The following is a 24,078-nucleotide window of genomic DNA, read 5'->3' as shown; positions in this document are numbered from 1 at the left end:
GAGAGACGCTTGGGAGGGACATAGATCACCTTTTCGAAACAAAAATAGATGAACCCCATGTCTAGCCCACTTCAGATAAACTTAGACCTTAACCTTTTTTTGTATCTTTCCACTCCACACAGCCTTAGCCAACACTTCGTCCCATTAAAAGTCCTTTCGGATCAGGAAATGTTCTAAGGCATCATAATGACGATGGCCAGCACCAATGATATGGGCAGCTTGATCTGGTCCTCAAGTCTTATTAGTCGTTGGGAAGACGTCGAGAGGGGAGTCCAGGTCGGAAATTCGAAAAAAAAGAGTACTCGACGTGTAGAGTAGCCGATCTCGCGGCTCAACTTGAGTTGCCTAGCCACGAATAGTCGTCAGCAAACTCGAGAGGGGAATCTAGATCTGTTACTCAAGAAAGAGTGCCACTACAAGAGTAGAGTCGCCGATCTCGCAGCTCAACTGTTAGTCACCAAGCCACAAAGACACAGAGGCTCCAAACAAGATTTGTAATGAAAAAATCCAAAAAAATACAAGCATAGTCTGAAAGGGCATAGTGAAAACCCGAAAGGGCGCTATGAGTAAAAAAATCAGACTATGGCAAGATCAAAACCACCGGCACGATGAAAACCCAAAAAGGCATCGATGCGCAAAAATGTGGAAACCGGGTCTGGTGAAAACCGTAACTGGCACCAGGGGCACAAAAAAAAAAAAAAAAAACAAAAAACAAAAAAAAACAAAAAAAAAAAAAAAAAAAAAAAAAAAAAACAAAAAAAAAGAACTCCTGGCCCGCATGAGTATAAATTGTGAACGGCGAAAATTTCCCAAAATCCCAAGTCCCTGCTCAATCGATATTCACCCAGTACTGGGGCACTGGGGATGACTCTAAAAGGAGCCTGAGAATTGCTGACATCTATATCCTCAGTATTGGCAAAAACACAAATATCATCGAGATAACAAAGGTTTTCAAAAATCTTCACATTTTGGATCTACAATATCAATTCGACAAAGACAAATCACCAAAAATTCAAATGCTTTCAAAACTACTATTTTGGCCAATGATGAAAAAGTCTAGGACTTATTCGAACATCATGTTTTCAAAGCAATAGATACACCTGAGGCCAAGTAAATAAAAAACCTATTTTCTTTTGAAAAAGAAAAAAATAATAATAAATAAAAAAAAAAAAAAAAAAAAAAAAAAAAAAATCTCTCTTCCAAGGCATGGATTCGAGCAGCTTGCCTCATCACCAGTACCTCAGCATCCAAAGCATCATGACTCACCAGGTAAGACGCGAAGGCATTAAAATGGGGACCCTGAGCAAGCCTCTCTTGAGATCACTCGCCGGGCCTACTGAGGAAAACCATTGTGGGTACATAACCTTGATCATGCTTATGAATTCTAAGTGAAGATGAGTACATGCAAACATTTCCGAGGGGAATTGGGCCAAAACCATTTGGATTGAAGTCAGAAGCTCCTCGAGAAACTACCGTTGTTATCATGAATCACATTAACCTTGTTGAGATCCTTATAGATGTGAATCATTGACCCACCGTGTTTTCTAGCACTGTTTCAAGAGCAATGACTCTTGAGGTCGTACCAACAGGCTAGAGCAGAAAACTATAATGGAATCCTCCAAGTGATGACAGCAGAATTTCAAAGTCCCTCCACCTCTGATTTCGACTTGAGAGAGTTTCTTTGTAAGGTATTGTAAACAACATACCGAGGGGATTAGCTTGTGTTCCAACAGCAAAACTCTCTCTTGGATCAGTGACAGCTGTAACAACCATATTGCATGTGGTCCGACAATAGCAAAACGCTCTCTGGGATCAGTGACAGCTGTTAACAACCATATTGCATGTGGTCCAGCGACAGCAAAACTCTCTCTTGGATCAGTGACAGCATTAACAACCATATTGCATGTGGTCCAGCGACAGCAAAACTCTCTCTTGGATCAGTGACAGCTGTTAACAACCATATGCATGTGGTCCAGCAACAGCAAAAACTCTTCTTGGATCAGTGACAGCTGTTAACAACCATATGGCTTGTGCACCAACGGCAAAACTCTCTCTTGGATCTGTGGCAACTGTTAACAATCATATTGCTTGCACCATTGAGAATCAGATGCATCATTACAAAAAAAAAAAAAATCAAAAATAAAAAATCAAAATAAATAAAAATAAAAAATCTCGAAAAAATAAAAAAAAAAATCAAAAAAATCGAAAAAACAGCATTTTTGCAAAAGCTCAACTCATTTGTCCAAGACTTGTTAGAAAACTCCCGTTTCAAAGTTTTTCTCTAAACTACCACAAATCCGAGACCTCACACGAGCTCCGCGCCACGAGGTCGAGGAAATCAAAAGCTCACCCTGTAGACCCCGTGCTTGGGTAGCCACTTCTTACCATCAAATTCATCAAACCAAATCAGTATTTTCAAAACTTGTCTGAGCAAAATCCTCGGGCCCGTACAAATCAGGGTTTCGTCTATTCTTTGCAGTCTTTGCACGCCAAATCCTGCAAAGAGGGACAGCTGTAGACACCCAAATTTGAACGGGCCTTCGACGCAAGTGCCCCAAAAATAGCAAAAATCGGAATGGGCTCCGAAGCCCAAACCTACCAAAAATCCTATAAATTTTGTCATCTTATTTTTAATAAAGGCCCAAGGCCTTTCACGGGGCCCCACAAACCAAACTCAACCCAAGGCTAAGCCTATTCAACCCAATCCAAACTAAACCATCACCTAAGCCCATCTAAAGGAACCGTACCCAGCAAAACACCAAAGCCCAAAAACCCAAAGGCCATCGGCATTACCCAAAGCCCACGCGCATTACCCAATGCTGACTCAACCCAAGCCAACAGCACAACCAATCACCACAAGCATCAAGGGGACCCAATGGCAGCACCCCAGCTCACCGCCTCATCTAATCAATCAACCAAACGCCATTACTTCTCTCCAAAAAGGAATTCAACCCATAACCCTACCCTAACCTATCATATCCACTTCTCGCAATCAAACACTTATAACCGATCACCCTCCCCTAATCGACTCCCATCATTCCCTACAACACCTATCTCTACAATCGACACCCTATACCCATCCTCTCAAATCAAACACCCATCCTTTCATATCAACTCATCTCCACCCGGCATTTTCACCCACTTTTACACATGTCATCATCGCCCTCACCCGCCCAAAAAATCATCAACCACCCTCTTAAATCCGCATTCTCGGAAATCAAACACCACTTAAGCAACACCCACCAATTAATTACCCCTTTTAACAATCTCATCATCTAACCACTCTCATCAATTCCCCTCACCAAACACTCCACCTAAATGGGGGGGGGGGATCCAACCCATTTGGGTTGTAAACAACCCATGTAACCCCCCTTCCCTAAATACCCTCCAACCTCCATCAAATTACACCCACCCTTCTCTGAAATCCCATACCATTCTATCACTTCTCAACTTCACCCCATTATAACCCCTAAAATAACCCTCCAACTTCTATAAAACCCCACCTTCTCCCCTTACAACAACTAATGAAAATTGACCAAAAGACTCTAAAAAAAATCACAACTCCCTTCAACTCTCTACTCTTACTCTATTCTCACATCCAACTCTCAACTCATCTTACATCTCATAACTCTCAACTCTCCAACTTCTCTCAAACAAATCAAGCAAGGAAGAAGAAGTCAAAGAAGGTCAAAGGAAGTCAAGGAAGGAACAAGGTGGGTTTGGATAAAAGGAATACCCCCCTCAACTCCCCTCCTCTACTCTCCCCTTTTCCCACATTTTTTGCACACACCACTATGGTCTAAATCACCCAAGGGCCCCTTCTTCATAAGGGTGCCCTCAATGATTTGAACCTATATCGAAAGCCCCTCACACTTGAGGGCACATATCAAATGTTTTTTTTTTATTTTCATTTTCTCTATTTCAAAAAAATCGAATCCGAGGTTACCACATTATGTGGATGGAGTAGGGTACCTAACACCTTCCCTACTCCATAAATGGACCCCCTTACCTTGAATCAAGGTTGGACCAAACATGCATTATCCAACGAGAGTCATCATATGTCCAAAGTGACATGTTTTTCAAGAAATACAACTTCGGGTGACCATTCACACCCATTTCCAAAAATGAATGGTGGCGACTCCAAAACACCCCAAAGTGGAGGGATGTTTTCAAAACATTGAAAATCCCGTGTCCACAGATCTTAAAACCATTCCCATTGTTCCGAAATGGGGGGTAAAACCTTAATTTCATTAAAGAACTTAAAGTAAATGGAAAGTAAAAATTAAAGAGGACATTTACTTAAATGTTTTTAATGTAATAAAGGGTGGAAAATAGTGTATAAGGTGTGAGGAGGTCAAGCCAAGAGTCAGAGTCTGTTTCTGATCAAAACTGTGTCTGTCGGTGGCTGTCGGCGGCAGGAACAAGATGCTGTCGGTGGAACCGACATAATACACATCAGCAGATGTCGGTGGGACCGACGGTCCTGCCGACAGAACAAAATTTTTCGGCGGCTTCTTGGTTTGGTCGGTGGCAGAAGCAACATTCTGTCGGTGGGACCGACAGAATGCCTTCGGTAGGTGCCGGTGGCACCGACCCTTCCCACCTACAGCCTGAACCTCACTCGAACCTTCGAGTTTTTTGATCCATGTTTCGGATTCTTCTTCCGTTATTCGAATCATTCAACCCCACCCACGATTTTGTTATCAAATTCGAAAAACATAAATTAAAACACCTACTTCTATCATGAATTTGGAATCAAACACCCAATTTCTACGATTTAAATGCAAACAATAAGTTTTGTTTCAAAACCCTAAATGCACATTGAGAAATCTAAAGCTACCAATAAGAGTTGGAAGTCCCTTACTTGCTTGTGAACGCCAAGGGTACAAGCTAGCACTACAACTCAAGGTTGGATGGCTCAAGAGTCGAGGTTGGACTGACTTGGATGCGAAACGAGCGAGGGTTTGCAAGGTATCCGACAATGACGTTTTCCTTCTCCTCTAAAATGAAGCATAGACCTAGCTCCTAACTCGATGAAGCCCTCGGACGGAAGATGTGGAGGTTTGCTCGAGCTACCCGGCTGGTTTTTGATGGAGGATGGAGAAAACGAACAAGAATGAACAACCAAAGGTGGTGAAGTTGTAGCCCTCGTCGTGGCCGACAACTTTGCCTTCTTCGTCGAGGTTCAACTCGGCTTCGTTCGCGCACAAACTTGACGGAAATGGGTCGAAACCCTAGGGTGGAGAAGTGGCTGCCGTTTGGGGTTTTCTTAGAGAAGAAGAGGAAAATGAAATAAAAGAAATCAGATCCCTTTTTATAATAAAGCTGAGGGGCATACTTGTAATTTCCCCCTTATTTCTAGTTTCGATCGTAACTTAACTATTCGGACTCGGAAAACGACAAACGAATATACCATTTCGAATAATTTTTCGATTCGGATCTAATGGTGTCATCAAATCTTTTCGATTCTCGCTCTAACGAAATTCCACTGTTTTGGGTCCCACTTAATACGAAATTTGAGGATTCTATAACTTCTCTATCCGAATTCGAATTCGGACTTGCTTACAGGCTAATGTATATATTTCGATCCTTTTGAATCTAATGGCGAAGTCGGTTTTCCTCAAAATTAATCATAACAATATTCGAGTATTTTACTCTAAATCTCTCCTTCGACATTTTCCTCGAAATCTCACCATTTAATTTCCTCGAGATACGAGTTGAAAATCCGGGGTGTTACAGGTAAATTGGGGATTTTCTAAAAATTGGGAGTTACCATCTAGTTTAAGTCTCGGAATCATAGATAACTCTACAATGGATTGGATTGGTCTACGAGTAAGAGAAATGGGTAAGAGGTCAGATTATTGATTTTGGAAGGTATTATGCACCGAACCCGTCTGATTGAGATGACTGGTCTTTACTACGATCCAAAATTATATAACGATCGACATACAAAGATTAAAGTCAAACGAGGGTCCCATCATCATCAATTTATATCGGATGTGCTAAATGAATCTTATGGCTAATATTCTCCTAAATATTACATGATTTCTCGAATTTCGTACAAAAATGAAATGTTTTGAAAAAACCTTAATTTCATCTTACGTTCTAAAGTTCACGTGGCAACATTTCTCAATAACGAATCCTCTAATGCAAATATTTTTCAAATTAGTAAAAACAGGAATTAGTATAAATTTTTCAAATTAAGAAATCATGAATATTAAAATTTTAAATTGGCAAATTGTAAAATTTCTAAATTAAGAACATGAAATTTTCCAAATTTGAAAGTTATGAATACATGATGAATACCCAAATTAGAAACTTACAAAAAAATGAATTTCTCAAAATAGAAAATTTCACATATAAATTTTCCAAGATATAAATTACCAATATATGAAAAATTCCCAAATTAGAAAATTGCAAATATGAATTTTTCAACATAGAAATCTTCAAAGAATAGGAAATTTTCAAATTAGCAAATCATAACTCAACATGGAATTTCTAAATAGAAAAAAGTAAAACTCATAAATTGAAAAATTACAAAAATACGAAAATTTTAAATCGGACATTTATGAATATGAGTTTCCTAAAATTATGAGATTTCCAAATTAGAAAACTCCAAATATAATTTTCAAAATAGAAACTTTTAACTATGAACTTTTCAAAACAAGGATTTATGAATACAGATTTCCCAAAATAGAAATTATGGCTATGAAATTCCTAAATCGATAAATTATACAATAGATAAAATTCCAAAAATCAACAAGAGAGGTATATGCCAATTTCTGAATTTGCAAAATATTCATCTTGCATATTCATCAATTTAACAAATAAATTATGCCATCATTTCAAAATATTGCACAAGTATAATGCATTACCATCAATTAATTTGATCAATCATTCATTCTCAAGCATGCAAATAACCAAAATAAATCAAAATTTTCCAATAAAAGACAAATTTCGAAACATAAGACCGATTTAAACACGACGAAAATGAACATGACGAGAGAAGAAATTTTCTAATCTCTTTAGAATATGAAATCATAGAAGAGAATAATAAAAAGAACCGACTTTCTCTATTATAAATCACATAGTGATTATGATTTAAGAACAAAAAGAAACATCAACAATGGATCGATGATAATAAAAAATTAAAAGACAAATATATATAATAGGGAGAAAAGAACAATTGACTCAAAGATGAAAATAAAATAAAAAATGACGAATATGAACTTACCTCTACACGATAATATGGTTGTTGTGGTATGATTCTTTCAGACTCGATTCTATGATAGCCCGGGCGAGGTAGTGAACGTGATGATAGTTGAGAGTGAAGGTGTTATTGTTGTAGGGGTGTTAGAAGGAAACATAGAAGATGATAAAAGATGTTGGGACGTAGTGAAGAGCGAGGAAGGTAGAGATTATTGTGGCTGTTGGGACGTGGTGAAGGGAAAGGAGGGCAGAGATGATTGTGGTTATTAGGATGTTCCTAGGAAGAAGATGTTGTTAGTGTTAGGACGTTCCAAGGAAGAAGTTGAAGTTGTTATTAGATGTTAGAGGAAGAAAATGGAGTTTCTATTAGCGTTGTTGGACGTTAGAAGAAAAGGAAGAAGAAAGTTGGGTGTTCGGTTATGAAAGAAGAAAAGGAGTTAGAGTGTGATAGTGGCTGTGTTGGCGTCAAAAGAATATGAAAAAAAAGGTTGGGGAAGCTACTATCGCTGGTTGGGATCTTTATTCTTTTTTCTATTTTTTTTTTATATTTTTCAAAGTCTATCCTTTTTCAACCTTTTTTCCTACTATTGCTGTTGAAATTGAGAAAAAAAGGTAGAGCTCCTTTATGAAAGCTAGAGTCAGCGTCCGTGATGATGGCTATGAGATACCCTTTTATAATAAAAAATCAGTTTCTCCATTCTTTTTCTTTTTCTATTCTTTTTCTTCTTTTTTTTTTCATTTCTTTTTTGATTGAAGTATAGAAGGGGAAAGAAGGGATATGTAGGGAATGATCCCACGCCTTGCGATGGATTATTTGATCAGTTTGATGGATAGGTGGACATAGATTGATGATTTAGGACTTCTAATTGATCGATTTGATCCAGTCATTAAGTTGTTTATGATTGACTGGTTGGATTAGTTTTAAATTTTCGATTTTAATTGGTCAATTAAGTTAATATTTCAAATGTATTGGTTAGATTAATTTTTAATTTTCGATTTTGATTGGTCGCTTGTGTTTTAATTTCAATTTGATTTGTCAATTAAACCTTATTTTAATTTGATTGGTTGATTGAGTTTTAAGTTCAATTTGATTTAAAATTTTCAAGTTGGTCGATTAAATTTTAGTTCAAAATTTGAAAGGTCAATTGAATTTTGATTGGTTACTTAAATTTTAATTGGCATGTTAACTTCTAATTTGATTTTGAATTTTAATTAGTTTGTTAAATTTTAATTTTGACTAGTCAAGCATTTTTCAAAAAATTTATTATTTTTTATTATACTTTTCTAAGAATCAAGGTCTCTACATAAAAATCGGACATTAAGGGGTGTTTCGATCATTTTTATGATGTCTCGTAAATTTTTCCGTTTTCGTCGATTTGAGTCTCATTAGACTCGAAATCATATCTTGAATGCAATGATGGTACTTTCGAGACATTTTGGACGTGTGAGACCCACGAGGGATATTTTTGTCATTTTATCAAATTTTGTAAATTTTATAAATTTTTAGTATGAGGCTTATTTTAGTTCCAATGTGATTGTTTCTAAGTCCTAGGTTTTAATTTTCTAGCATTGCAAAGTCTCTAAGTTCTTAAAATGCGTGATGAACCTAATTGTGCGTACTTGCTAAATCGAGTGTATAGTGTAATGATCCTAAGCGTGTGCAATTCTATGTCATGTGACAAAGAGAAAGAAAAGAGCAGAATTAGAAGGACTGAAAGAAAAATAAAGAGAATTGGAAGAAGACCTCTCACAAGCTTTCGAGTTCTTTGCGCTCATCATTAGGAATCCATCATAGTCAAGTGATGAATTGTCGAATTAAGTAGGTGCAAAAATGGGGTGTCTACAATCTGTTTCATTGAAATTTATTTAGTCATTCAGATCAATATCTTCATTTGTTAATATGGTGGATTTTAATTTTTTGTTTCCTTATTCTTTATTTTCCAAATTTGATATTTAAAGAAAGGGTGTGTTTTTTCCTTTGTAAAGCTTTGGTTGCATTTAATTCAAGGCTTTGGGTTATACAGTTTCTTATTATGTAGTAATGCTTGCCTCTTGTAAGTTTGGGATTATGTGGTATGGTGTAGAAGAAGGTTATTTATTTATTTGGATGATTTGGATTGATGGATACATCTATTATCATAATGTGGCACCATCATTGAAGTTACATTCTTGATTTTTTTTTATTTCTTATTATTGTAGTATATTTACCCAAAAGCTTTGTTTTGAAAAAAATGAAGTTTTAAAAAAAAAAAAAATACATTTTTAAGATGAGGGCCTTTAGGTCATTTTACTTGTCAAAGAGGTCAAAGGGGTAGTAGATTCCATTGGTTAGAAAATACAGGGGTAACTCAAATATTCACAAAAAACAAAGGATATGGCAATAAAATTTAAACTAATAGGTAAAAACATCATCGCCTAGGGTTTCGAATGTGCACAACTCATTTCTTGATAAAATTAAAACCATCTCCTCCATGCAGCAGACTGTGATCTTCATTGAGGAGCTCGAAGAAATCAAGTTCTCTCTCTCTCTCTCTCTTTAAATTTTAGAGAGACATTTTCTTTGACCTCCATACCTGTTTTAATGGTTAAAAAAGTAAATGTAGATTTCTACGATATTGAATAGAGCTAGGTTTGAGTATGAGACAATGTAAAGTTAGGGTTTTGAACCATTTTTATTTAGGTTTAGGTTTAGGGTTGATTTGTTTTAGTCTGCTTCATTGAAATTTATTTAGTCATTCAGATCTATATCTTCATCTGTTAATATGGTGGATTTTAATTTTTTTTGTTTCCTTATTCTTTATTTTTCAAGTTTGATCTTTAATGAAATGCGTGTTTTTTCTTCAGTAAAACTTTAGTTGCCTTTAATTTAGGGCTTCGGGTTATACAACTTGTTATTATGTAGGAATGCTTGCCTCTTGTAAGTTTTAGATTATCTGGTATGGTGTAGAAAAAGGTTATTTGTTTATTAGATGGTTTGGATTGATGGGTACATCTATTATCGCTATGTGGCACCATCATTGATGTTAAATTCTTGATTTTTTTTATTATTTTTTATTATTGTAGTATATTTACCCAAGATGTTCGTTTTGAGAAGAAAATGAACTTTAAAAAAAAAATGTTTTCAATATAAGAGCCTTTAGGTCATTTTACTTGTCAAAGAGGTCAAAGGGGCAGTAGATTCCATTGGTTAGAAAATATAGGGGCATCTCAAATATGCACAAAAAACGGAGGATATGGTTATAAATTTTAAACTAATAAGTTGAAACATCAAACATGTGTGTAGCGTCGCCTAGGATTTCTAATGTTCACAACTCGTTTCCCAATAAAACTAAAACCCTCTCCTTCACGCAGCAAACTGTGATTTTCGTTGAGGAGCTCGAAGAAGTCAAGTATTCTCTCCCTCTTTAAATTTTAGAGAGAAATTTTCTTAGACTTCCATCACCTTTTCAATGGTTAAAAAAGTAAATCTAGATTTCTACGATGTTGAATAACTTTACCCTAAATGGAGCTAGGTGTGAGTGTGAGAGAAAGTAAAGTTAGGATCTTGAACGATTTTTATTTAGGTTTAGGTTTAAGATTGATTTGTTCTTGTCTATTTCATTGAAGTTTATTTAGTTATTCGAATCTGTATCTTCTAACTTAATCTGGTTCAAACCGAGAACCAAACCAAATCAAACCGTGAATTTTGAACTGCTTTTATTCGGTTTAGATTGAGTAACAGTTTGGTTTTAGGTTAAAAGAAAAATGAATAACCGATGGGTTCGGGTCAGTTTTCGGTTTAGGCTTTGTAAATAATCGAACAAATATATTATTTTAAAATAAAATATAAGATTTTTTCAAAACCCTAAGCCTATGTTTGGATTGAGAAAAGAGAAAATTATTTTCTCTCTATTTCTCATGTTTGGATTGTTAAGTGGGGAGAGAAGAGAAGCAAAGTGGAGAGAAGAGGTGGAAAATATGTTAAATTTAATTATCTCCAAAAGTGAAGAGATGAGGAGAGAAGAGAAGCGAAATAAGTTTACCTCTCATTATCTTCAAAGTTTTCAAATATAGGTAATATTGGCAGACCAGTCATAGTTTTAAAACTCGTCCAAGATCGAGACATACGCTCGAGTTAATTCGGTATTAGAGTTAAATGAGACCAACTCATAAGTCATCTTTTTTATCAAGATTTAATACTTCACGTTCAATTTTTTGATTCTTTGAGGGGAGATGTTTCAAACATAAACTCGCCCGAGACAACTCGGTATCAGGCCTGCACGAGGCGAGACGAGACGGGAAACCGAGTTTTAAAACCATGAGACCAGCTATTGCGACTAATGCCCTTAGTAAACGACACTAGTTTAATCTGGTTTCAGAAACCCTAGAGATGCCGAGCGAAGGAGGCGAACTCGATTAGGAAACCTGAGGCATCCTCTCTCACCCTCATTCTTCTGGTTTTTTTCAAGAAACCCTCTACAACCGCACACACCTTTCTCTTCTTCAACCCCACACACCTTTCTCTTCTTCTTCCTTCTTCAAAAACCCTCGCACACTTTTTTTTTTAACAGTGGGAAATCATCATCTTCGATCTCAAGGTCATCAAGAAGGTAATTCTGTTGAAAACTCAGATCTGTTTTTCCTTGAAAATCAAGAAAGTTTGGTCTTATACTTTTCTGGATTGCTATCTTTTTCTGCAATTGGATCCTCCATTAGAACAGCTGGAGTGTGAATTGTTCATGGATTTGGATTCATAAAGATGGGTCCAACATGCATTGGCACCGTGAAATTATTTTGCTAATTCAGGCTTAGACCCATAGCTAAGTTGGTTTGACAGATTACAAACCAACTTTGAGGTTGTGGGTGCAGTCCCAAAAAAAAAAAAAAAAAGTATATCTGGTTCAGCTAATTCCCGATAAAATGCGGGTAATCGAATAGAGAAGTCCGCGACAACATGAGGATGGAATCTTCCATATTTATATCTATGTTCTGTGTTTCAACTTTAATCTCTAATGTCAAACCAAAACCCAAAACTCAAAGCCAAAGGCATGATCTCCGAAATAAAAAATGTTTTGATTTTGTGTTTGTATGCTTGTATTGTCTCAAAATGTTGGAAAGCTGAATTTAAAACCTTAGGTATTTATATCAAAGAGAACTAGAATCAGTTTTTTGATTTGGTACAATATTTATAGCTTTGGGATACTTTTGTTTGCGATGATTGGGAGAGTGAAGAACCTTTTTATTAAGCTCTCAGAGTGGTTTCCAAGCTGGGTGTGTTCAGTATTGACAAGTGGCCAGACCCATGGATGAGTCTTGTAGTGAAGGATGTGTGGAGATTCCAGCACCACCCATCAACCCATTTCAGCATTTAGTTGTGTGGACTCCTTGTATTGGTCTACACGCATCGATGACATGGACATAGAGTGGGTCAGACTCAACTTCCTCTCAAATGCTTACAGAACCTTCTTTTAAATGTTTCAACCCCTGTCATGAGAAAATATGAAATCGAAATAGCTTTAATGTAAGGTAATTCCTTTGTGTGAATGTGTGCTCACGTGGGTGTGTGGATGTCTCTGTATATATTTTTGGATTTTTTCTTTTGTACATTGTAGTTGTGTGGTGAAACCCCCTGACTTTGCATATCACCTCTAATATCGCAAATGCATGATTTTCTTGTTACAACGTTATGATGCATATAACCCAGTTGAGAGGTGTGTGTGATACTTGATGGCGATGTTGAATGGTGCTGGAGATTCTTGATTCAGTTTGTTAATATTTTTTGTGATGTGACTTGATTAATACTTTGGAGATTCTATTTTGGGGATGTTTTTTTGGAAATATAGACTACTTTTTGAATTAATTGGAACTCAATATGTGTTAGTTTTCGTTTATTTTGTATGTTAATGTTTATGTTTTTCTGTGACATTGAGAGAATGCCGAGATGGTGAATCCATGATTTCTGTGTCATAGCAGCCACAAGCCACAATACAAAGTTGTGAAATTGATATAAAAGCTTATTTCCAACTATCATGAACAATCTGTTGTTTTAGGAAATCTTTGTGAAGGGTATTGGTATACTTCCATCTATCCGAATAGGGCTTGGTTGTTGATTATTTTGAGTCATATATTGACATGGATTTTAGCACGGCTGTGTTAGGTGAGGGGAATAATAGTGTCATTTGATTAAAAATTATTTCTTACAGTTTAACTCATTTATCAACTCTTTAGTAGAGTGCAATGGTTATTTGTAGACTATGAAGGGTATAATAGTCATTTGCCTAAAAATAATTTCTTAATATGATATTTGGTTGGAAGATGAATATTTATCATGTTCTTTATAAATGAGTTTAGGTGTTTATATTTTGTATCATTGTACAAGCAAAACTTTGTTCTTTAGACTATGAAAGGTATAATAGTCATTTGATAAAAATAATTTTTCTTCTCTTTTATGAATGCTAATCAAACAGGGGAAACTTGGTTCTTTCTCTTCTCTTTTCTTTCAATCCAAACAGGGTGGAGAGAAATTAGGTTTCTCTTATCTTCTTTTAATGAGTTTCTCTTCTCTTCTTTCAATCCAAGCATAGCCTAAGGAATAAGGAGATGTCTCTTTCCTTCTCTCTCTCTCTCTCTCTTCTCTTGCAGCTAAGGTGCGGCTGCGGGCTGCCTCTCAACTCCGGTGGCCGGCGGGTCATCCCTCCCGTCTCTCTCTCTCTCTGTCTCTGTCTCTTGCAACTTGCAAGGCTGAGGTACAACTACGAGCTGCCTCTCAACTCTAGCGGCTGGCGGGTCATCCTTCTCTCTCTCTAATATATAATTAATTGGAAAAAACAATCCCAAAAATATGTTCCATAGCACAGTCCCAAGAAGTTCTCTTTTGTAGCATTAACCAAATCCTTACAAAATCAGTTTCTAATTTTAAAAAATAGTGTTGTTGCACCACAAAAAAGTCTCAAATCTTGAGTTTTAGGCACCAAAACAAGCCCTCCAAATTGATTTTTACACGACCAAAACGATCCCATGAACTTAGTTATTCAAAATTAGTATTTGAATCTACAAACCGGTCCACATAAAACCAACCTTTTGCACCCAAAAAAATCTGAGTTTTGCACCATTTTAACATCCCCAAAAATCTGTTTTTAGATGTATATCATCAATCCAAACACCACTTTTTTAAGCACCGACAATAATCCCATATATTTGTTTTATAGTGAAATAAATCCCCGTGTTTTGATACAACAAACAGTCTAAAGAAAAACCTGATTGGTTACCATCAAAGAAGCACCCAAAAAATCAGATTTTTTTTTGCATCATTAAAATTGTCCCAAAAAAATTCTGGATGTAGTGTTAAAACAGTCCCAAAAATCTAATTTTTTCAGTCATAAAAAAACACAAAATTTGGTTAATGTGGCTCCAACCTAGCCCCAAAAATATGAGATTTTAACACCAAACTATTTATTATTTTTATTAAAAATATTTGTTTAAGAAGTTTTTTTAGCAACCCATGAAATCGAACTGAACCAAACCAAATTAAGGTTGGTTTGGTTGGTTCGGTTCTAGTTCCCATATAATGGAATCGACCTTGGTTGGTTTGGTTATGATTTTACTCTAAGCCGAACCAATCCGAACCAAGTTGCACCCCTAGTATCTTCATCTGTTAATATGGTGGATTTTAATTTTTTGTTTCCTTATTCTTTATTTTTCAAGTTTGATCTTTAATGAAAAGGTGTGTTTTTTCTTCTGTAAAGTTTTGGTCACCTTTTAATTTAGGGCTTTGGGTTATACAGTTTGTTATTATGTAAGAATGCTTGCCTCTTGTAAGTTTAGGATTATGTGGTTTGGTGCAGAAGAAGGTTATTTGTTTATTGGATGATTTGGATTGATGGGTACATTTATTATCGCTATGTGGCACCATCATTGAAGTTAAATTCTTGATTTTTTTATTTCTTATTATTGTAGTATATTTACCCAAGGGGTTCGTTTTGAGAAGAAAATGAAGTTTTTTTTAAAAAACATTTTAAAGATGAGGACCTTTATGTCATTTTACTTACCAAAGAGGTCAAAGGGGTAGTTGATTCCATTGGTTAGAAACTACAGGGCAACTCAAATATTCACCAAAAACAGAGGATGTGGTTGTAAATTTTAAACGAATAAGTTGAAACATCAAACACGTGTGTGGCGTCGCCTAGGATTTCTAATGTGCGCAATTCATTTCTTGGTAAAACTAAAACCCTCTCTTCCACGCAACAGATTGTGATCTTCGTCTAGGAGATTGAAGAAGTCAAGTACACTCTCTCTCTCTAAATTTTAGAGAGATTTTCTTAGACTTACAACCATGTTTCAATGGTTAACAGACTAAATCTAGATTTCTACGATGTTGAACAACTTTACCCTTAATAGAGCTAGGTTTGTGTGTGAGACAATGTAAAGGTAGGGTTTTAAACCATTTTTATTTAGGTTTAGGTTTAGGGTTGATTTGTTCTTGTCTGTGAAATTAAAATTTATGTAGTCGTTGGGATTTGTATCTTCATCTGTTAATATGGTGGATTTTAATTTTTTTGTTTCTTTATGCTTTATTTTCCAAGTTTGATCTTTAACAAAAAAGTGCTTCTTCTTCTGTAAAGCTTTGGTCGCCTTTAATTTACTCTTCAAAAAAAAAAATTATATAGGTATGCTTTCCTCCTATAAGTTTGGGATTATGTGATATGGTGGAGATGAAGGTTAGTTGTTCATTGGAAGTTTTGGATTGATGGGTGCATCTATTATCGCTATGTGGCACCATCATTGAAGTTAAATTCTTGATTTTTTGCTCACATTAAAATGCTTAATTTTTGTTTCATAGAGTCTTTTCACCGTGAAATACTTGGATGTTAACTCCATAACTAATTTTGTCATCAAAATGATGCTTGATGGTTTAGGATTTGATATTAGCTTATCTTGGGAAATCTTTGATTGTTTTACAATAATTCTTAATTTATGAAAGTTTGTTTAGAGGCTTTTTTGTCCACTTTTGATTTACCCCCCATCTTTATATTACACATTTGGTGTAAGAGGTTTTGTTTGGGGATTGTTTCATCATAGTTTATTGCTTGAAAATGATTGTATGAGTCAGTCTTTCTTGATTTCTTATTGTTTCTTAGTTCTGATGTGGCACTCCTTGTTCAAGTATTTTGGTGGTCTTTTCAGCTCTAGTCATGGATAGATAGATCTTGTAGAGATGAAGATCGACTATTGGTTCTGCAATGGCTTCCTTACTTGATTAGAGCCTTCATTAGAACCCATAATGTTATTTTATCCTTCATTATAGCCCTCACAATAAGATTGGGAGAATGGCTTACTTGGCGAGTCCACTTTTTTCTCCTTTTTTTAACATTTGTTGGACTTTCACCTACTTTGTCTTGGCTTTGTTTGCTGGTGGGTCGTGTTATGCCATTAGACCTAGAGGTATTCTTCGGAGGATGAAGCCTTTGTTGTGTGTTGGAGTATTTGGAAAGAGTGTAACAAAAGATCCTTTGGGGGCCCTTGAGAAAAGCTACACAAAATCATGCTTGAGGTTAAGTTGAGTCTTTGTTACTGGTCCAAGTTCTATTAGGAATTCAAGGGTATTTTTATCAGGATTTTCTATCAAGTGGCTTTTGATACCATCTAAAGGGGATCGATGGTCATAGACCTTGCTCATGCCCTAGCATCCTTATGTGTTTTGTCGGCCTTTTCCGTTTTTTTGGCCTTTCTCTAGTAGGTTTCCTCAATTTGTGGGGAGGTCTTTTCTTGTTCTCCTTCCATTAATACCCCTCTCCCACATCAGTCTCAAAAAATGAGTCCCCCCCCCCCCCCCCCGCCCCGCCTCCATTTTGTACTTCTAACAATTAAAGCAATAAAAAATGCGACTATTTAAACATGTCTTTTTAAAAAAAAAAATAAAACATTTTAAACATGTCTTTTAGTTTTAAACACTTTTTTTTAAAAACATTTTATACACAATTTTTGACACATTTTAAGCACTTATAATGGTGTTATAACCGTTCTTTGGACCATGGATTCAATGTTACCTTCATCATTTATTTTGTAAAGATTAAATAATACGATGGGCTGTACTTTCCACTTGTTCTTAGCATTTTGTTTTCCTTTGCCTTAACTTTTTCTTTGCAGAGAATTGGGGTTTTCGTCACCGTAGACAACAATGAGATTGGAGAAGTGTTGGTTCTGCTCCTCCACTGTCTATCCCGGACATGGTATTCAATTTGTCCGCAATGATGCAAAGGTAAGAGTTATTACTTATTCCTTTGACTTTTCGCTTATTCACTAAGTTTGTATAGTTGAGAAATGTGGGTGCACAATGGTATAAGCAAAGTATATTATTGCTTAAATATCCTTAGAAAATTGAAAACTAAAAAAGGCTTTCCGGCATTAGTTATATCTTTTCCCTGGTATCCATTGATCAAGAGAGCCAAATTGATGTGTATCCCCCTTTTGATTGGTTATATTCCATAATTTCTCAGACAAAAATATTACATGTTCTACATTCAACAGGGAAATTAGTTGTTCAAGTTGTAAGCATTATCTGATTGGTGCCAATATTAGACTATGGATCATCTGAGATGTAGTCCATCAATTGGGAAATATACGTTTGAGTCTTACCTAGGGTTAATGCTGCAGATTCTTGATGAGTATTGTTTGTGCAGGTATTCCGCTTTTGCAGATCCAAATGTCATAAGAACTTCAAGATGAAGAGGAATCCTCGCAAAGTGAAATGGACCAAGGCATACAGAAGGTTGCATGGGAAGGATATGACCCAGGTAAAGATAGCCTAATTCATTTCATTCAGTACAAGCTTGGGCATTCTAATGGCATGACTTTAGACAAAATTGTATAGGGGAACTGGATTTGCTCAAGTGACTCTTTTGGGATTATGCTTTGATTATATATTGACATTCCATCACTTAACGAGGTGGATAAAGTGGTTGATTTCTTTTTTTTTTTTGACTTTTCACAAGGATTCAACCTTTGAGTTTGAGAGGAAGCGAAACAGGCCTGAGAGATATGACAGGAATCTTGCGGAGAACACTTTGAAGGCCATTAAGAAGATCGATAAAGTCAGAGTGGATAGGGAGGCCAGACATCATGCATTGAGGTTCTTCTCCTACATCTCGTTGTTTGGTTTAATATTTGATTTAATAACATAATAAGCTCTTGTTCGCTTCATGATTCAAAGTTCTGTGTGCCATTTTGAAATATTTTGGCAGCACGTTCTCTCTGTTGATTTCAGAACTAAACATTGAATTTTGGTCAAGGATCGTTTTGGTTTTCTTTCGACTGAAATTTTGCATTGAAATGAGATTTAAAAATTTGGTAGAAACTCATATGATTGGTTTTTGAAAATAAATGACAGAATGAAGGGGAAGAAATCCAAGGAGCAGAGAGAGGCAGCAAAGGAGTTGGAACAGAGTATCCACATGGTCAAAGCACCTACTGCCCTCCAACAGGAACCATCTCTTACCCTTCCAAAGATCAGAGTCAAGATTTCCCACCAGCAAGCCGAGGAGAATCGCCAAATGGAAGAGTGATGACGATTATCATCTTTACATTGTTGCTTCAAATCTCCCTCCAAATTGTTTTAAAGCTGAAAACAACAATTGGTGGGTTCAGAATCTGCTCTTATTTGTGGAGGCAAAAGTTTTGTTCGGATTTCAGATCTTACATACGCTACATGATCATGTTCAGTTTTTTTTTTTTTCTCTCTTAACGTTGTGATTTTAGTGGCTTGTTGCTGTTGATTGTGAACCTGTATGCGTTCCTTCTGAATCTAGAGGCCTTGATTCAGATTCTTATAGTGTCTTCTCATGCTTCTCAGTGAATTAATTTCCCGAAAAGATTGTTATACTAATGCAACTCCGCACAAAGAATTCAGCATAGGCCAAAGCTTAAATTTGGGTGCAACTGATAGTGGGTGGAAAGGACAAAAGTCCATTCGGACTCTTGGGTGAAAGTGCAATCTGATTTGGGTGTGCTAGTTTAGTTTTTTTTTTCAGTAATTGAGTGAATGCGTGTTCATTACCTTCCCTTTACTACATTGGGCAAATTTAGGTTGAAGAGAGCAAAGCCAAGAAAGTTGGACAGTTGGCATGGCTCCAAGTCCTTTTTGTTGTTAGGGAGGGTTTTGATTGCTGGAAAAATCAGTTTTGGAATTAATTAAAGAAGTTTTGCCAAGGTTTGATTGCTAGGAAAATGTTTTCATTCTCACACGCAAATCACTAGGCAGACCTTCGTTTTATTTTTTGAACATTGATTTCTAACTAGAAAGTTTTCATACTCGGATGATGTGGCATGGACACGGAAAAAGATCTAGTGAACGAAAAAGTTTGATCCAACAATAGTGACAGTGCCGTGTCATAAAATGCACAATTAATCCAATCAAATGCCTCACGTAACCAAACTCAGAAACACAGGCAAACACCAAATGTCCGAGTTCCATTTCCATGTCCATTCTAGGAGAAAATGGGAGAAAATGGGGATAAGGGGAGCAAGGAATCTCGTATGTATGAGACTCAAGACATGTTGGGCAAGGTTTGAGAGGATTCCCTACAAGATATTCCACTGGTTTGCATGTCACACAGACTCATGAAATATTCTGAAAATTTTGTTCGACTCATCTCAGACTGGTGCAAGTTTTAAAATCAACTCTTTCAAAACTGTCTTTGCTAATGCTTCCACATTCACCAGCCTCACCAAGTATTTGCAGACCCATCCAATGCATCTATTGTCAGAATCTGTTGTCTTTGTTTATGCAGAGTCCCAGCTCAGATTGTCTCTGTCTTTGTTGACTCATCCGAGCCATCTTGGTCACAGATATATTTTTCAGTAAACCAATTTGACTCATCCAAGTCATCTCAGGATGTCAAATTCAAGTCATTTCAGTCAGCTCTGTAATCTGAGACCACAACCACCGTGGTGTGCTAGAAAATGCTACCCTTTACACATATTGAAGGAAGCTGTGACACAAGACGATCCAAGCTTGTGCTTCTGAAGAATATCAACTTGGGTAAGGAATCTGTTTTTGAGAGCACTACATTAATAGCAGTTTCTGTGGCTTTTTTCTTCTGCGTAAGTGTAGTACAATACAATTGGCCAGCTCATGTTTGTGTCTAAAATAAGACACCCTTTTGACCACTAATGGATGCCCAAGCAAGTAGAGAAGAGAATTGGAGCAAATTGAAGATATTGAGAGAAACTCAGAAGAAAAACAAGGAAAAATATTGCTCTGATAGCTTTAAAGACGCTCTGATCAGAACGGGCAATTTGATGTCTTTTTTGGTTTTTTTTTTTTGTTTGTTTGTTTGTTTGTTTGTAATTTCCTGTACTTAGACCTCCCCTGTGAGTCTAAGGTAGGATCATAAGGAAGAGGAGGAGAAATTTTTGGTAAGGGAAAACTCTGTCAAATTTGTCCCAAAATATTGAAGAAATCGTTGGATCTCCTCTAATCCTTCTATCTCTTGGTAAGGCTCCATTCATTTTGTTTCTTTAATTTAATTTCCAGCAAGTTAATGGAGTTAAATTCACTAGAACTTCAAAATGGAGTTCTTTAAAATTCTACAAGAATTCAAGAGCTACCCCATCAATTGTGAGGTTGGATCCTTGATCCATTATCCTTGTGATGGGAACATGGGGGAAAGAACTCAACCGCTGTCTCCCCTCTCAAATTTCCCTTGATTTGTTGCCAGATAGCCCCAAAAATAAAGAAATGCCCCACACCTCCAATGGTCACCACACCATGGATGGATCCAAAAAGAGGGATTACAATAAGATGGAGACATGAAACAGCCAACCCAACTACGCATCAAAAGAAGGCAATCCCTAGGAAAAAAATAGGTAACATAGTACATAATAACATACAACCTATAGGAGTCACACAAGTGATGTTTATTTCTCATATTCATTTACAAGTCAAGTTTTATAGTGCACAAGTATTCACATATATGTCATTTCTCTTTTACATGATGCTGAGTTTCAAAGTTCATAAGCCGGAAACCTGGTCTGAGAAGGCTCGATCATGTCCAATAAGAGATAATCCATACCTCCAACCCCTTCAAACAGTGAGAATGGATGATCGCCTCCATGCATTGTTCCCTCCCACATCAGCTTGTCAGCTCTATCAAGTAGGAACCAAGTAATGGCTTTTGCCTGGTTCAAAAACTTCACGTTACCCGTCAGTCGATAACGTGCGAGGAACACAGGTATTTCCACTAACACCATGGCAAATCCCAACTCGCTTTAACAGCCCTCGGTTCCAAACTACATCTCCAGCATCGATAGCTGCCTGCAGAAACTTCTTGTCTCCAAAGACCTGATGATGATAGATCATTTTTTGGTTAATTCATAGCAACACAATTACTAAAATAGTAAGAGAATTTAATACATCTCTGACTAACACGAAAAGAGGGCTTGTGTGCTCATCAATGTCATGGCCACTCCTTAGAAAGGACATAGGAGGCAAAATTACACTTATCAATCCCAACTATTTTCTCAAGAGCTTAACCATAATCGTATTAAACATTGAGGTATTGTCCAGTACTCTGGTCCATTCAAATCTCAATGCTGAGGCTCATCCAACGGATAGCTTAAACATCAAAATGGGTTGCTTTAATAAAAGCATTGGAAGATACCCCCATTCTTCCTTTTTCAATTAACCATGATTTTCCTACTTTGTACTCAACTTGGTATGAGGAAAAAAAAAAGGGTTACCTCAGCAGCTTTGACAAAGGTCAGGGCAACCCCAGGGGCACCATGATTGGGGTCGCCCTGACACCAGTGTACAAGGCGATCATTAATGCTTCCCTCACTCGAGGGGTAATTCCCACTCGGTAAGCGATTCTGAATCATGTAACGAAGAGTACCCTTGACGTCTTCAACCTTATCTGGTTTCAATTCCATATCCATCAAACATGAGCAATCCCTGCAAGTCCATGTGCCACACCCCAATACCTCTTTCCATGCCGTTCGTACATCAGCGGGCATCTACCCTTGTTAGATAATCACCTTCCTTAATCATTTCTTTTACTACTACACCCTACACAATTTTTGTCCAGACCCTATTATTGAATCAACCCATTTATCTTCAAGAAACAATTAAATTGAAACAAAGCTTACAGTATAGGAAGAAAGGATCGCTTCCCGATATGATGGTTTAAGAAAGAACGTGACCATAAGAACGAAGCTCTCCCATACAACAACTCATTAGGAACATCTTTAGGTAGCTTAATCTGCAAAGAAAAATAAAATAAACGAAATTTAAAGGGAATAAATCTAATTCCCATATTTTTTTTTTCCCGAAAAAGAAGCTCAGATACCTCTCTAAATTGGGTTAAATAGTGGTTGAGCAATCGTTCATCACCAGCATGTTTTGCTGCCACAGCACCAAGTGCACAAACACCAGCTCTCCCACATATAAATGTCACATGACTTCCATCCAGAAACCATATAAGAACAAACCCAATTCAGGGAAGCAAAGTCGCAAGCTTGAACAATGTCAGAGCAGAGATTGAGATCGTTTTTGTTGGTGGTGACTTGGTAGGATTTGAAGAGTAAGTAAGCAGTACCAAGAGAGCCAGTGTAGAGTGTGAAGTCCCTTACACGTCGCCCACTATGCCCCCATGTCTCCTTCACAAATCTAAAACAACAAAAAAAACATTGATTGAAACGAAAACACAAACACTTGGTGGCGAACCAAGGATTTTTTTTATGGTTGAAAAGATGTACAGTTTGTTTAAGATCTAAAGCTGCTCGTTTGAATTTCTCTGAGATTGATGGGTAGGGTAGAGAGAGTAGCTTCAAGAGAGGATCTCCACTAATTTCTTCTGAGGTTTCTTCGATGAAATCTGGCATTTGGTTGGGGAAGGAACGGTCTGTCATCTATCTGTTCTGGCGGTTGCTTTTCCTTCTCAATTCTTCTCTGTAAAAGAGGTGATTCTGGGACTCTTGTGCGCGCACCGCGAGAGAGAAGTGGAATAGTGCAAAATGACAAATTCTTCTCAAAATTGTTCTCTCTAACAAAAGACTCGGACCACAGCCTCAAGTTTAGTGTCCTGCTCCACAAGTAAAGTCTCATTTTCAGCCGTTCAAGCTCAAGTTCGCGTAAAATAAGAGGACGTTTTGCAATAAAAATTCCATAGATTTATTGTTTGAACAAAAATGCCCTTTCCTGTAATTTCTCTTATAAATTCTTGAAAAATAATCTTCTAAATTTTAACTTCGTCCTTCCCAATATTTAATAGAGAGGGAGAGATTCATTCTCTATGCCAAAATCTACCAAGAAATCATTAGAGTTCACCAAAGAGACCCTAGATTTGAGGAATAATGATGAACGATCTATGCATTTTTCGTGTTCAATCCAGGATTTATTGAAGATTTTTACTAAGATTATTGATATATCCTCTATTTCCTTTATTTTTTTAAAAATTCATTTATGTATTCTTATAATCTTGATATATTATTCATCTATTATTATATAAATGAAAAATGGTAGTAAAAAAAAAAAAATTTAATTTTATGAAATTTTTATAATTTTGTTCATACAATTTACCTAGTGTCAAACCTTGATGCTAGAATGTATTATAGCATTGAAGCTTAACGGTACTTATTGTTGAACCTTGACGAAATTATCTACTAGAAGTTTATGCAAGTAAAAAATATCTACATCATTGAAACTTGACAATAGGTAACGTTGAGGCTCGACAATATAATACATTCCAACATAAGTTTCACATTATGTAAATTGTAAGTACCGTAAAAATTCTATGAAATCAAATTTTTTTATTACCATTTTCTATTTATATAACTATGGACGAGAAATATAGCATGGTTATAAGAATATATGAATAATTAAAAAAAAAAATTTGA

The 24,078-nt window shown here is 36.4% G+C and overlaps 1 protein-coding gene and 1 pseudogene across 2 annotated transcripts; one reads left to right on the top strand and one right to left on the bottom strand.

Annotated features, from left to right (window-relative positions):
* Positions 1–11,527: 11,527 nt before the first annotated feature.
* LOC147406267 (putative ribosome biogenesis protein RLP24) lies at positions 11,528–19,011 on the top strand. The gene is made up of 5 exons (XM_086434229.1): positions 11,528–11,798; positions 17,335–17,446; positions 17,868–17,981; positions 18,180–18,316; positions 18,575–19,011. The coding sequence occupies exons 2-5, from the start codon at positions 17,366–17,368 to the stop codon at positions 18,747–18,749; spliced, it is 507 nt and encodes a 168-aa protein (XP_086290355.1). The 5' UTR covers positions 11,528–11,798; positions 17,335–17,365; the 3' UTR covers positions 18,750–19,011.
* A 2,072-nt stretch (positions 19,012–21,083) lies between these two features.
* On the bottom strand, positions 21,084–23,510 carry LOC147406266 (lanC-like protein GCL2; annotated as a pseudogene). The gene is made up of 5 exons (XR_015176379.1): positions 22,938–23,510; positions 22,530–22,847; positions 22,330–22,442; positions 21,925–22,249; positions 21,084–21,526 (listed from the first exon to the last, which is right to left on the bottom strand). The product of XR_015176379.1 is annotated as a lanC-like protein GCL2 (transcript).
* Between the last annotated feature and the right edge of the window lie 568 nt (positions 23,511–24,078).

This window comes from Akebia trifoliata, chromosome 3 (genome assembly GCF_017979445.1).
Source record: "Akebia trifoliata isolate Shusen 1 chromosome 3, ASM1797944v1, whole genome shotgun sequence".
Taxonomy (NCBI): Eukaryota; Viridiplantae; Streptophyta; class Magnoliopsida; order Ranunculales; family Lardizabalaceae; genus Akebia; species Akebia trifoliata.
The sequence above is the reverse complement of the archived record's forward strand: the minus strand, read 5'-3'. Positions and strand labels throughout refer to the sequence as shown.

What these genes read in the sequence shown, in the direction of transcription:
- LOC147406267 (XM_086434229.1), top strand. Translation starts at nt 17,366, where the DNA reads ATGAGATTGGAGAAGTGTTGGTTCTGCTCCTCCACTGTCTATCCCGGA. An exon ending in ATGGGAAGGATATGACCCAG is followed by an intron (nt 17,982 to 18,179) that starts GTAAAGATAGCC and finishes ACTTTTCACAAG; the next exon opens with GATTCAACCTTTGAGTTTGA. An exon ending in GCCAGACATCATGCATTGAG is followed by an intron (nt 18,317 to 18,574) that starts GTTCTTCTCCTA and finishes AATAAATGACAG; the next exon opens with AATGAAGGGGAAGAAATCCA.